General features: G+C 42.4%; 1 protein-coding gene across 5 annotated transcripts in view; it reads left to right on the forward strand.

Moving 5' to 3' along the window:
* LOC137795281 (protein kinase C alpha type-like) overlaps positions 1–15,674 on the forward strand; it is a 127,404-nt gene that overhangs the window by 38,243 nt on the left and 73,487 nt on the right. For all 5 annotated transcript variants that reach the window (XM_068592660.1, XM_068592661.1, XM_068592664.1 and 2 more), the window contains exon 3: positions 8,406–8,488. In XM_068592660.1, the coding sequence (XP_068448761.1) occupies positions 8,406–8,488 (83 nt within the window). The remainder of the gene's footprint in view (positions 1–8,405; positions 8,489–15,674) is intronic.

Genomic DNA, 15,674 nt, shown 5'->3' on the forward strand with positions numbered 1-15,674 from the left:
TGGATCAAGATTGAAGATTGGCCTTGTGGAGACGTTTATTTAGGAACATTGTGCAAGTATTTAAGTATGCTAAGGGTTTTTCCGATTTTCATTTGCTTGTGTGTAAATGTTCAAAAAGAGCACGGGGAGTTGATGTGTGTGGCAGGAAGTCAGTCTTGTAAACAAGCTCGACTAGACTTCAGTCTTTAAGACAACGTGCATACAGCAGAAAACGGAAAACCTCTTTTGAAATATTCCCACAGACCCGTCTGTCCAACTCAGTCTGTGCAAGGTTACAGCCCACAAGCTGCGTCAGTGTTTAAAGATGTATATATATATATATATACAGTGTGAAAGAGGTCCAGTTGAAAGGGAGCTGACAAGCATTTGTATTCGTTGCAAATGAACTTTTTCCTCTTAGACCATGGTTACATAAAGGCCCGTCTGGAAATTGCACGGCGCAGTAATAAGTAAATCTAGAAGATCAGCCCCGGCCTCGCTCAAAGACAAAGACATTCAACTCTCTGCCGGATGGGATGGGACTTTGTTATCTTTAATAAGTGTTTATAGCCAACAAAAACCTGAGTGACTCTCTGTTGAAGTGCTTGAGCTCAGTTATATTGCACAGTGATTATGAACAGCGTGATTGCGTGAATGCAGCTCAAGCCCCGTTTCGCTGAGTAGCTGATACTGAGGGTATGACCCGGCATGAGATCGGACAGATCGCTATAAATTCTCCTAGGGCAATGCAAAACATGTCCTGGACTAAATGAGTAGTTTAGACGGGTTCTTGTAGTTATGTTACCACTAAATAAGGTGAATATGTCTGTATTATTCTCATTCATCAGTGCTCATCATTAGTGTCCAAATGCCCCGAACTGTAAGTCACCTGATTCATGACTTTTGTTCACGTGTCATTACTCAATTAAATGGCCCGATTCTGTCTGTATATTTTCATGTCTTTCTGCAAGGTTAGCCTCCGAGTCAGTGTGAGTGCAGCAGCCTTGGCCTTTTTGTTTATTTTCTCTTTACCGTTGAGAGAAGTTAAGGTTCAGAAATGAACCATGTTTTCATTAAATGGTTTGTTTATGATAGGTTTTGGGTAAAACAGGCCAAGCCGCTGTTAATTGAGAATTTGTGCACCTTTAAATACTTTTTCACTTATATATGAATGTAATAATTCTCATTTATACAAACAAAAAATAGTCATTGGATCCTTTACCTCATTGGACAAGGAGGTTTCTCCATTCAGTTTCGTGCTCAAGGTTTCAATTCTTGCTGCTCGATGGTTTCTTTAATTTCTTTCAACTACCTCAATATGGTTTGTTTCCTTGGAAACTACCATGTTTTTGTCCTAGCTTTTCATAACCTTTAATATACAAGGTCTGCATTTCAAGTGCGATGTGAAAAGCACTGTGCTGGCCTGCTAAGCTCTGTACATACCTTTAAACTGTTTGTTCATCAGTAGCCAACACTTTGTGCAGTAGGTGGCTGATGTGGACGAAGAATCAAAGGCCAGGAGGAACCTTCCACGCCACAATAACACACGCTCCAGCCTCCTTCTGTGTTTACGATGAGGACGTTGCCCTTTACACAGCTGTGTGTAGAGTGTAAATACCAGGGAGAAACTGGGGCCGGTCCGTCATACTCGACTTATCAGTACAAGTTATGGTGTTTAACTTCAACACATGATGTATGGCAAACAGTAGATCAGGTTGAATTGTACATTTCTCCAGAGAACTTCCACTTCCCTGTAATGCCGAGTGAACTCGACATCTGTTGCCTGCTTGCAAGAAAAGAACATATTTTTGTATTATTTTTTTTAGTCCAGTTCATAGAACAAACTAACAACTTTTTGTCAGACAAGTTCGCTGTTTTAAGTGAAAAGATGGTGTAGGTATCAATTTACGTCTGCACGTGACACAGTGGTACTCAATTATGTTGGCGGCCGTTGCCTAAAGGGAATGAGGAGTGCAGGGATGAGACTTGAGGAATGGAAGTCACATGTGCTGACCACCGAGCCGTGATTGTGGAGAAACTGCATACGTAAGATTCCTAGACTAATACACCGAAAGCGATGTGCGTCTATGTTTATGTCTCTGTCCTGGCCTCCTTATTTTTGCTATCTCAACATAACTGAAACTATATTTTAACTTTCCACGGTCACTAGAGAGAATGCAGGATGAAGCAACAGCAGACATAAACAAAACATAATTAAGTCGCCCTGTTGATAACTTCAAGCGTTTGTTATTTTTGAATTTGAATAACAGCTACCGGTGAAAGAAACACTGCTTGATTAACGTGACTTGAATACACCAAGACACTCTACTTAATGCACTTCTATGCACGCCTATGAAAGCCTCAATGCAGACTCTTAAAACACAAGTTTTATTGATTCGTAGCACTGACATTTAGCATTAAATGGATGTCACGATGAGACTTGGAGAAGACGTTTAATCAATGTACAGGAGCCCTATTTACTTAATGTAGGGGTGTTAGAGCCAGGACCAAGCATTTATGGATTTAAAAAAGTAAAAAGATGTCTCTATTAATGTTTTATTTTCTGTCGTTGTTTTACTTTCCATGATGAATGATCGTTGGCCCTGGCTCCTGTCGCAGTTATGCACAGTGTAGTCGGCTCTAATATCCACTCCCTTATGTTGAGATTATATAAAGTCATCATGCGGAAAAAAAGCTTTAAAGCTGGTGAGGCAGCCACCTCAGTATTGTTGACCTTCCACATCAGATGCTGTGGAAGCCTTGGCCGCCGCAGCTGACGGCTTCAGTAGCTTTGTTAGTTAGGTTTAGTTTTTCGGCTTTACACGTGGTTTATAAATGATGCAGTACACTAAGACATGGATGTCCATGCCACATTTCAGGCCATCCATAGAGCCATGATGTCCCTTGCACGGCTAAAAACAGATTACTGTCTTGTCATACACGCTATAACAGTTGAGATTTTTCAGACGCCTAATACGTTCAGATAAATATTCTGTACATTGGCACATTTTGAAAACTCCCCTATCTCACCCATCATGGGTGGTGATGACGGAGATTTATGATTGTACTTCCTGTGAGGGTGCTCACTGCTGCGGTCGAAACAGCAACAGGCAGTTGATTGGTTCAGGTTTAATTATCTTTTTTATTTTTATTTTACACTATGGAGGCATACTACTCACTAAATCTTGCACTAAATGTGTAATCTGGCCAGACAACTTGATTGCGAACGGCACTTTTAGAATGGCAACATATGCCAAGAAGCAAATAAAAACCTCCATCACCGCTATTTCCACACACAGAGTTTACTGATCTAACTGTGAAATCTGTTTGAGGATATTTCATTATATTTCATTTTTTTTGGGCTGTGGAGTTTGTGTATAGCGACAGTGGGGAAAATGGTCCAGGCATTCAAGTGGATAAAAGAACTGCAGGGAATAATGAAAGCTTCCCAGTCTGAAAGAGAGGCTTTTGTCCAGGGGACCGGTGAGCTGCAGGGCCTCCTGGTAGTTAGATCTAAAAGCTTTCTCCGACACAATTCCTTTCTTTTAGTGAGGTATCGTGGAGATGAGGCACATCTACATTCCCAAATACTGTTGAATTATCACTCCCTCTTTCTCATTTCCTGCCTGTATTCAGGAAATTGCTCCTACGAGCAAAATGGTGACCTGTGAAAAATTAGGGAGAAATTGATTTGCCAGAGTGAGCTATATACCTTTTGGGACGAAAAGTCATTTAGCAGTCTATTGTGCTGGAAGGCAATAAGTATTGATTTGAAAACCCTTATTACAGTCTCACTTGCTCTATAATTAATCCCACCCAGAGTAAAAGATAATTATTATGTCTTCATTCGCCACATCAAACCTGTTGGAAAGAAGACATCCTTTATACTCGGGTTTTACGCAGAGACGCAAGCACAAAAGACACGCAAGGTCCCCTTTGCGTAGTCTCATTAGCCATCTCGCGTGCGTCGCCCTAAATTTGTGACTGTCCGAGAAAGCTACGCAAGCCGTTGGCAGCCCGCACGACTGTTGGGTCTGCTAACCACATCCTTTCTGAGTCTCGCATTTCCGGTTCATAGCATAATACCGCTATTTTAAAAGCCATAGTAGAAACACGAACAATGGATCACGTCGGAGAACGTTTGGCCGAAAAGGTCCGCAAATTTGAGCATTTATACTAGCCGTCTGACGGAGTATAAGGACACGCAGATGGTGGTAAATTCCTGGAGGGAGATGCGCCACCTGCTGTTCTGGCGTATAGAAAAGGCACGGGAACTATAAACCCAAACGAGTTTGTCAATGCAACTGCGTGGCCAGCAGTAGTTGTAGTTGCAGGACTGTATATCGCCCTTGAGCTGCTGTCATTTCCTCAAAGGCAACTGAGCTGTTGACAGAGGTGCATCAACCCACATCACCGAAATCTCCTTTCTTGTTGGATTTCGAATAGTGCTCAGCTGGCACATATAATCGTACAAGACTCTGTGAGCAGTCATTACTTTGTATTACATGGTCAGTTCCCAGAGTCCCTGTTCTAATGCAATAGCTCCTAATAGCAACAGCTTTTAATGGAAACTGACCACCTTGACCTCTGATGTTCTCAGTCTGCCTTTTTGCCATGTTTTACACACGTAAGTCAGTAGCTTTCCTAATGATTTACTAATATAAATATGCTTGATTAATATACTTATTAACAGTCATTCCGGGTAAATTATAGAGTTAATAATTCAGTGACAATAATGCACTTACGTTGAAGAGTTTCAACCTCTTTCATCTTGGGTCTCTACCAACCGCCTTTGATTCACTCCACCTCTGGAGATCCCTCTTTTTTTCTCTCTTTCACATACTCTTCAAAAAATATTGTTTTGAATACCATGCTTTAATGTTTCCCCATATATCCACTTGATAAATGTTGTCCTATCATCAGGACATTGTAATATGTGAGCGGGATGGCTGCCATCTTTATGACAACATCCACATCTGATTTTAAATCATTAAGCCTACCAACCTTACCCCAACCTTGTTCAACAGTAATACATTTAAGAAATTATTTGAGAAGGTACTTGCCGATCAGATGCAGAAAAGAAGAGGTCTTCACAGAAGGCTGTTGGGGAAAAAGATCAGTAAAAGTACCGTGATTAACAGGCCGCGCAATCGCTAATGCTGTGAAAGACGTAATTTGGCATCCGGAAGAAAGGGAACTTTCTGAGGTATTATGATTACACCAATATCTGGTATTTCATGGGAGAAATGCTGTGGAGGAAGTGCTAATAGAAGGAGAGCTCGTTGTTTCTATGAGAATTGCATGCCGTTGATGAGCTTTGGCGGTGAAATGGACACGCCGTATGGGCACTCACACTCCATTGAGAGAAACAAGACAAAGGATTGGTAGCAGTGCTGGTGTGAATCGAGGCTACTCTCACACTCTTATCAGCTTTTTTACTGGAAGATGATTTATGGAGGTAGTGAATCAGTGAGATTTACGACCTGACTGGTTTGTGGTCATTGGACGTACTGACCGATAGCTCCTAAGAGGAATCAGAGTAGAAGGGGATGATTTGTGGTGGTGTGATATGCCTGTGTGTGGGGGTTGTATTGATTTGCATCATGAAAGTTCATATAAATGTCAACATGTAGGAAACCCTAACTTTTTATTGTTAAGGAGTTTGTATGTATACTGAAGCAGGGGTCGTCAACCTTTTTAATACGACGTGCCATTTTTACATCTCAAAAATCAATGTGACATTATCAACATTTAACAACTGATTTCATCAACGGATATACATATATAATCTCAGAGAGGGAGGGAGGGAGGGAGAGAGAGCCACCTATCCTGTGAATCAGAAATACATTTAACAAATTCTGGAAAGACTGATACTGCTGTTTACCCCAAGCTTGTCTGTGACACTGTTTAACCTGTGTCTGCTACCCTTATAACAAAAAAGCTACTGAAAAGGGAAGATCCCACTACTCAATTAGTTTCCTATATTTTGATCCAAAATGTACTATGGAGAATGCATTCTCATATACTTCGTCACATGGTTTCCAGGAGGGCTTGACGATGCCAATTCCCTTATAGTTCTTATAGCTGTGAATACATATTGATTTCTTTGCAGCCTTCTGGAAACCCCCCTGGTGTGACAGTATGCACACAGAATGCCAATTGCTAACAACATGTCTTTTTATGTAGAAAGGTGGCTGTAAGCAAACAAGTAGAGCTGCTGTCACATTGTCTAAGGACGCGCAGAAACAGTGGAGCAACGAGCGGCATTAACGAACATGAAAAAAATGTTTCTGTATTATTCATAAGTGAGTTTTTGTATAGTTTCAACCTGATGACCGAGAGCTCATGATGTACTATAACATGCAGTATAAAATATGCATCAACCTGTATGTGCGGGTATGTAAGCAAAATTCAATATGTGTGGCCCAGACTCAACTGCTCTTTGGCGAGAATGTGCACTTTAAAAATGATTCCCTTTGTTATGACTCATACTGCTCAATAACGTGTCACATGAACACGATTTATGAGCCGCATTTCAGTAGAATCAGATAAAGTTTTGAATGAAAATATGTTCAGAGCGATGCTAATGGGGTGTTACATTCATAAATATCTGTCTTATTCATGATATTAGGGGACGGGACAGATGGTGGATGGGTGTAGAGGGTCTGACTCACTCCCAAACAACAGCGATCAGAAGAAAAAAATAATGACCAAATTTCTTAGCATTATTACTCAGTCTGTGTTTGCGTGTCTAAATCATGATTTAGACTTCGAGACTGAATGAGAACTCATGAACGGGTATTTAACCGGTAGCAATAATTAATGCATGAATGGAGTAGTAGTTTGAGTGGTGCAGATGATAACGGTGACAACAGATGGTGTTTGATTCCGGTGAAACCTTTTTTTTCTTCTTCTTTTTATGTCTCCGTGCCAGCGAAGCGAGGCATTATGTTTTGGGGTTGTTTGTCTGTACGTATATGTACACCCCATCTCATGAAGGTGATGGAGAGGCGGGGAGGGGATTTCTTCAACTTTGGCACAAACGTCCACTTGGACTCGTGGATGAACTGATCAGACTTAAGTGGTCAACAGTTACTATGACTTCACAAAACATGTTTTTTAGCTCAAGAATTAATACGCTAATTACGACAATTTCACACAAATGTTGAAAAGGATGAAACAAAGAGATTTTGTACAGTAATGGATGCAAACTCGGCTGGTTGACAGAGGACCGGTTTGTGAATGTGGAGTGTTCATGGGCCGTTTGTGTCTGGCCCCGGTGGCCATCACAGCTCATCTCAAAAACCCATCAATTGTTGTTTGAGTGACACTGTTTAAGAGGGATGCAGTGGAAAGACAAGAGGAGATCTGGAGGTAGACGCATGAACAAGAGTGACGCTGCACATTACCTTCCTCCGCTGCTGAAACAGACGTGAAAGTGTATAAAAGTGGAAATCAAGCAAGGTCTTTGAAAATGCATCACATCACTGATGCAACACAAACCACTAATGGAGTCTACTCAGGGTCACTCGGTGCTAAGTGAAGACTATTGAAAACCGCCATTTCAGATGCTTTCATCTCATGCCATTAAGTCCCGGGGAGAAAGGGAGCGACGCTCTTGTCCGTCAACAAGAAAGAGGAGCAGACATAACACTCCTGGAGACAAATATTTAGTGAACAAATGAGGTGGAAATGCAGAGATAGAGCAGTGAGAATATAAAGTTTTTGTTTTGTGGTGACCAGCTTCCACAATTAGCCCCCCTGACCCTCCCACCCTGTCTCGTCACGGTGTCAGACTTTATTTTTTTGAGAGCCGGTAACAGGCGCCCTCCCCCTCTTTGAGTCTGCTGCTTGCTTGGCTGCAGACTACAGAGCACCCAGTGATCCGGCATGATCATGACACATTGCTCTGACACGGACTCGGTGCAGATGTATTCGAGTGTGCAATCCTGGATGTGTCCTTACGTGGACACATGTTCAGCCGTTGTCTTAGCTGGAGGATGTGTTTGTGTACGCATTCGAGTGTGCTTCTTGTGCATGGAAAAAAAAGAAGTGTGTGTGTGTGTGTGTGTGTGCGCGTTGCCTGCCTTAGCTCCTGTCGTGTCAGGGAGGAGGTGGCACAGTACTGCACAATAAGAGCAGTCAGCCTGCAGGCAGGAGTGGCCATCTGGACACATGGTAAAGAGTCTGGCCCAGACATCAGTGGTTTTTCCATCCCTCTCAGTGTTATCAGATATCTTTCTGCTGTCTGTTTACATATTAATCAACAATGATACACTGTATTCTAATATTCTCTCCTTGTGGTTGCTTGTCTAAATCTTCTTCTCTCCATCTGTCTGTATATTTATTTTTCCCTGAATCCCTTTGCCCATCTCTTCCTCTCTCCCTCTCCTAACGGCCTCCTCTCGTCTTTTGCCTCCCTGCAGTTTGCTGTTTTGTGGTCCACAAGAGGTGCCATGAATTAGTCACATTCTGCTGCCCAGGGGCAGATAAGGGGCCCGACACAGACGTAAGTAACCAAAGCCCAGCTGTTGCCTGTCACGTGTTTTTCTGCGAGGAGGTGCCTTTCCTGGCATTACACTGAAGTGCATGCACATTGTCACCAATGTGGTGTCAACTGGGCCGGCCTCTTTTCTGATCACTCTTGCTCTCTTTGTAGTGTACAACAACAACAAAAAAATCATCCCTCTTTATTGTGATGTTGATGACAAGCTCACAGCAAATTTACTCCAAAAAAAGAAGAAAGAAAAACATTACATTGATGATAGCAGCGCAGCATCTTTGTTTCAATATCTTCAAATAAAAAAGAGCTCCGGTCTCTTCCTCTGGTTGTATCATTTCAAAGAAGGTCACGAAAATGTTAAATTTAGTTGTCTCATGATTGAATCACAGCAGCAGCAGGTGGCTGATTTAATTCATCCAATGTTAATGTTGCATAGATTTAAATATTCCACTTCGTGAGTCACCATTCGCAACCGCTTAAGAAGATCTAAACTTCAGACTATTCTCCAGCGGCAATGATGCCATCAAAGTAGATATTCTTTCCTCCAAACTGGACATATTTAAAAAAAGGTTTTGACATCATGACATACTGTCAATGGGTTCATAGAATAGCTGATTGGTAGGTTACTGTGCCATCAACAATGACCATGATTTACGGAGAACACCAAGCAAATGCGGATTTCAATCTCAATACTGTGTAGTTTCCTGTTACAAAGAGCAGAAAAAGTCTTACATTGGATCATTTAAGATTGTATGACACGTTCAGTGAGGTCTGCTGCTGTGCGGTAGCGGCTGTGTGCCACTGCTTACCTGCTCGCTAAGTGTGAAACTGCATTTACATGCCTGTTTGCCTTCCTGGCATGCGTAGCCTCTCAGTGTTGCAGCAGCACATCCCGGCCTCTGTAACTGGAGATATGTCAGTGTGTCATTCAAGATCATCAACCCAGACTCTTTAAATAGAGCACGCCACGAATGACACGGAAGCCGTAACAGCGGAAAATAGTCCGAGCCGGGCGATTCTTGATTGGAGCCAGAACTGGGGTTCAGATCAATGACGGTCTTTCATGACCTTTGACATCTGTGCTTTGCAAGTGACCCAAGTTTCCCAAGTAATGTGTTGCACAGAACGCACAAATGCATCTTTATTAATAAATGTACAAGAAGCTTTTCATTCCTTCCTGCTTGACACAATATATATATATAATTTTTTTTCTCCAATCGAGAAGCGAGCCAAATATCAGTTTCCTTTCAGACCTCTCATAACCCACCACTATTGTACTTCCTGTAGCCAAACAGATATTTTTCAAGCAGGATAAGGCAAGTTTATTTATACAGCACATTTCAGTTCGTGGTGTGTTACATAAAACATGAAAAGCATCGAGGCAAAGTGCAAAAAGAAACACACCACAAACTGACATTTTAGACTTTAAATTAAAAGATATTTGTCATTGCCACACTTAGATAAAAGGATAGTGTGATGTAGTACATATCATTTAGTAGTAGAAGAGAATTATTCTGTAGAAATTCAATCCGACTCCAGCAGACTTCACTTCAAGCGCCAGAGTGTTAAATTATTTTCGGCCTGTTGTTCACGCTCAGGCTGGTATTGTGGCACTACAACAATTCATGTGACCACAAACCAAATATCTTTTGGAATAACATGCATGTTATCTCTTGCTGTATTAAAATATGCGATGTTCCCTTTTTGATATACATTTTTGTGCACTCATCCCTGTTGCTAGGGGCAACCACACATATTACATGGCTTGCTGCCTCCCGGGCATGCGATCCAGGAAGGTAATAACTCCCATGGCCAGCAAATATCCTGAAGATCTGCTGTATCTAGGCTACCTGCAGTTTATGACTCATTTCTGTGTTTTATAATGCTCCTGCCGGAAGAAACAAAGTGTGCACAAAGATGCCAACAAGAGCCCCCGGACCTTTTCAATAGCGAGCTCGCCATGAGCGGATAGCCTTGGTTCGATGGGACGAGAGCGCCGTGAATATGTTGTTCCTCGGAGATGTTGTGTCAAGGGCAGGCGAAGCTGCAGATATGCACACAATCACACGTTGCTCGGTGTAGTCGGTCTAGGAGTTTGCCACAGAGCACACAGTCACTGGTGGGGTTAGAGACTCAGTTTGAGGGTGTCATCGAGGAGGAGAGAACTAACACTTCCATCTCCCAGTTTCACAGGCATTGGAGCGGATGTCTGTCTGCTCACGGGCTTGCTGCTCAAACCACTAGATTACTGATCTCATTACTGATATTGCATTATTGTTGAAATTGTCGTCTAAGTTGTCATTTATTGCAGAAAATGCTTGATTGTTTGCTATTAAAAGGGTTGAGGATGTAATATGGCTTTTTTGTTTTTCTTTCTTTCGACTTTTACAACAAATACTAAATCAACTGTGACAACGGAATTGCCCGTGAAACTATGTTGAACCGTGTAACCCCTGCAATCAAAATCTGGCCTCCGAGGGATTTTGTTGGACTGTAACGGTATCTCTTGTAAGCACATTCCATGTGAGTGTCACTTAGTCTGATTAAAGCACTTACTTTAACAAATTGTTTTCGCCTGACGGCCGGGTGTAACGTTACCTGCAGGTCGAGCAAGTTCAATGCTTTACAGGACAAGGCCATTAATGATGCAAGGCCACCCGCTTCACTACAGGTGCTCAGCAGATGAAACTAAGAGGTTTGATGTGCTGACTATTGTGTGGGTGTGTGGCTGCTGCATCATTGATGTCCACTTAAGCAGTGCAGCACATATGACCCGGGGCAATCTGCAAATCTTCCTGCACTGATTTCCCCTCTGATCACACTCACACACACACACACACACTCACACACACACACACACACACACACACACACACACACACACACACACACACACACACACACACACACACACAGGTACACGTATATCTAGACAATCGCTCAGGACTGCTCAGGGCACTAATATCTGTGACAGAGGAACAGAGTTGAGCGGTACCACACTGCCCTTTCTCCTGGTTGTCTCCTCTGCTTGGACATTTACATAAAGGGTGACGTGGCTGCCTGGTAGACCTCAAACAAACACCCCAAAAAATACTCTTCTTCTTCCCAATTTCTACCATTAAACTGGAATAAAAACGACAGCCTTCATCACTCAGTTGAAAGGATGCAGTCAGAAGGTATAAGTAGAGTTGTTCTGATACCAGTTCCAGTAGGGGAAATGCCTCTCATACAGCCTAAAATGAGGGATCAGGTTTGCGAGTCTCTGCACAGATCCGATGTCCTCATTTACACTACGCTGGAACAACAGAAACACGTGTCACTCACTACCCGATCTGTATATCTGCTCGCTTGGTACTGCACATATGCAGCTCTCAACAGAGGTGAGAAAGACGCGAGATGACTCGCCTGTTAGTTACTTCCATCATCATCCTCGTCATATACTATACGGTACTCAGTTTTGGCCTTTATCCAGATTCAGGTATATGGAATCGGTATCAGAAAGGACCAAATGGTTTCTGAACATCTGTAGTTATAAGCAGGCCTTCAGCTTATCTGAGATAAATCAAATGTGTATTATTCCTGAGTAATGCTGTAGGCAGCGGTGGTAATACTCTTTAAAAGGGTAAATCACAGAAGAGGAGATGGTATTGGCAGACTCCAGCAGGTCTGGGAGAAATAAGTGTTCTGGGGACGAGGCCTGGGAAGCACACCGGCTCATTACAAGGACTCTTCATGGGAAATGAAAACAAGATTAAACTTGAGTGGGGCTAAATTACATCATCTCTGCCACAGGCATCTTGTGTTGTCAAAGGCAATGGGACCTTACATCTGTATTTTTAGTCCATTTCCTTCCAGCGAAGGTGTTGGCCCTGTCTATGGAACAGGCCTGTTCTGGCCCAGAAGCGTGGGATCTAAAACCTAATCAACCTAACACCTTGTCATGGTTGCACCATGCGGCCCAGCCCTAGTACAAAGAAGTGTAAAAGAAACCTTTTCAGACATCTTTGTGTATCCCCCCACCACCACCACCACATTGTTTGATAAATATCTGAGTTTTTGAGCTTCACTCACAAAAATGAAGCAATACCTGTGCAGACCATGTTTATCAAACTATGCTGCAGATGGTAAAAACGTGTGGAATCTATACTGAATGTCATGTTTTTTTATTTTTGTAAATATTAGAAAGAAGAAAAGACATTTTATAAATAATAAAAATGTAATAAATTCATAAATGTAGATCTCGAAATGACACCAAATCCACCAAAAGTATTTTGTGAATGTCTACCTCCGTTACTCATGTATGTATATATCCATAGGTATTCAATATTTGCTTGCCTGTGTGTAAATCTAGCTGCGTAGGCCTGTGTGTTGTAACCAATGACCTTTGTATAAGTGTCTTCCACCCATTACCGGGTCGAAGCCCTGCACATGCCTTTAGCACACACCCTATAGGAGACTTGGCACACGAACTGCTTCCAAGGAAGCGTGGTAGCAAAGAAACCCTATGCGCCATAAATCCGCTTAGAGCGCTGATTTTATTTTGGTTGTGTGAGGGGTGACATATCGTGCAGGAGCCCTGTCAGGGTGCACTGTTTCAGCTAAATGAGATCATTGTAGGCACAAACACACAAGACATAAAATCGCACAGTGAGAAGTGCCAGATAGGCTTATCTCTTTGCCTGGTAGCTCACATGAGAAGAGACACACACACACACACACAGCAGATACTCACGTCCTTCAACCGGGGATAAACGCATGTCCTCTGCTCACATAGCCTGTCTCTTTCACCGAGCTGTATTCTTTTAGTGTGTAAAGCTTGTTATTCGGATGAACACCAGTTGCTCAAAGAGCACACGGCAGCTGAGAAGTCAAGGGGGAAGGAGAAGATCCTTCACGTTCAGAGATGTGACCCATTACGGTCATTATGATCTACAGTGGTGATAGACTGGAGACCAAACAAGAGGAGAAGCATTTAGGAAAGGGAAGAAGTGGGAGGAGAAGGAAATGGAGAAGAGATATATTTTCTCGATAATAAAGCACGAGAACACGAAGCACTGCATACATTTGAACTGTAATGCACCCTGAAACACCCTTCCTGATGATCACTGTAGATGCTCTGAAACTGCATCTGTTGGACAACACATTCTTTTTATGAACAAAAAGTATTTAAGGCTACAACATGGAGATCACTAATATATACAAACCATTTCCCCAAAGTGGGTCTTTTTCCTCTGCGCTGAGACAAAAGGCCTGTTGGTAATAAAAGATGTTTGTGGCTTTTTCATACGTGATCAGACCGGGATCAAAAATGTTCTCATCTGAGGCCCTGAGGGGACCAAGTCTCCTAAGGGGACACAGGCTAATTCAAACAACTGTGGAGTCTTAAAAGAGCTTCCTTAAAACCTACTTTATACACCCACTTGTGTGTAGATGATATGTAAAAGTTACAATGCGTATAGCTTTCAGTGGCACGCTTAAAGTTTAAATAGCAGCCACAGACATACACAAATAGATGTTGTATTGAGTTCCCATGCTTTGTGACAGACACACATTAAAAAGATGATGACATGAACAGTAAATTGACCGTCGGACTTTGAATCATTACGGGTTTCTTGAATTGTCTCCTAGAGATTCACAGTGAAAACAATTGGGTCATTGCTCTTGTGACACAGCTACACAACACAACCCCCCTGAGAGCTCTGGCTTTGGAAGTCCTTATAAAGCTGGTTGAATGACTTGACTGCTGGAAAAAAAAAGGTCTTTGTTCAGAATTTTCCCTCGGCACCTGAACAATAATGATGACTGATTTCTTACGTCGCCTGCACAACGCCTTTATCTTCACATCTGCGCAGACAGGATCCATGTCAGCAGCTTGATTCAGTTAGGTTTAGTTGATGAGAGTCACCTTTAAATACTGTGTTTTGTATGGTCGCAGTCACATTGTTGTTGTTATTATTAGCACCATTGTGGGCAGCTCACTCAAATGACGTATGAGCTGCTGTCATCCAGCCAGATTCTCATTAGTGCATGGATGTACAATAAATGGCTTGACTCCCTCAGAGGAAAAATATGTATCAATAATTAATATCAGAAAAATTCAAACCAAGTCCCCCCCAAAAAAGAACAGTGTGCAATAGAAATTGGTACTACACATTGCAGGAGTTATTGGGAGCCTTTTAAAAAAAATACTTCATATTACATCTGTTCTTCAGAAATATGTCAGCGCTCCCAGTGATTATCATTATTGACTTATTGACTTATTGCTGACGGAGAGTCCCCTGAGCTGCCGGCTGATGGTATTTATATGCTCTGGGATCCTAATGAACACTAACAGAGCTTGAGTCTCCCTTGCTAATGGTCTGTGACATGCGTGTCTGAAATGTGGTTTGATCAAGGCTTTGCTGGGGGAGAGACGTTACAGAAGTGTGTGTGTGTGTGTGTACGTGTTGGAGGAGAGAGGATGAGTGGGTGCACTGGGAGCTGCTGAAACACTCGCTGGTGAAAAGCTTCCCACTGGAGAATAATTTAATGGGTGTCTTTGAAGGGTAAAATCTCCATGGCCTCAACAACAACTTTTGTTCTCTTTAGCTTGACCTTCCAACACTCTTGTAGTGCATAACATCTACCTACTTATTTGCTTTGTTCAATCTTCTTGAGCACCAACACAGTTTTTGTTCTGGAAAGAAACACAGAGACAAAACAGAAGAAGAGCAGACTGCAAGAAACAAAAGTATGTTATGTGAAATGATGTACAATGGCATAAGGGTGAATAGGTTTGCGGCTCCCGACCTTCCACTCATTTACACACGCATATTAACTAGAGAGCTTCTAGTTTACGTGGCGAGAGGCAAGCAAACAGATGCTGTGCCTCGTTCTTCGCTGCCAATAGGGCAGGTTTGTCATCCTCGGTGCCTGCAGTTTTCCTCATCCACCTTTCATTAGCACACTGTCGAAAGAGACACTGGCCTTTTCTGTCGACTAACCTAACAGCCAGTGAGGCGATCAAAGTGATGATATCTGAAACTTTGCATTTGTCTGAAGCTTCATACTTCAGTATATCCAGGCACCTAAGTCTATTCTGGGGGGTAATACACAGCCCAAGACGAAAAGACTGAGGTTTGAGGCATATTTCAAACACTTGGCCCTGTGATATATGTACTGTACATCCATTAATAAGTGAAAGCTCCAAAGG

The sequence above is a fragment of the Clinocottus analis genome, unplaced genomic scaffold (assembly GCF_023055335.1).
Source record: "Clinocottus analis isolate CAN_PGR_092001 unplaced genomic scaffold, fCliAna1.0.p SCAF_27, whole genome shotgun sequence".
Classification (NCBI taxonomy): Eukaryota; Metazoa; Chordata; class Actinopteri; order Perciformes; family Cottidae; genus Clinocottus; species Clinocottus analis.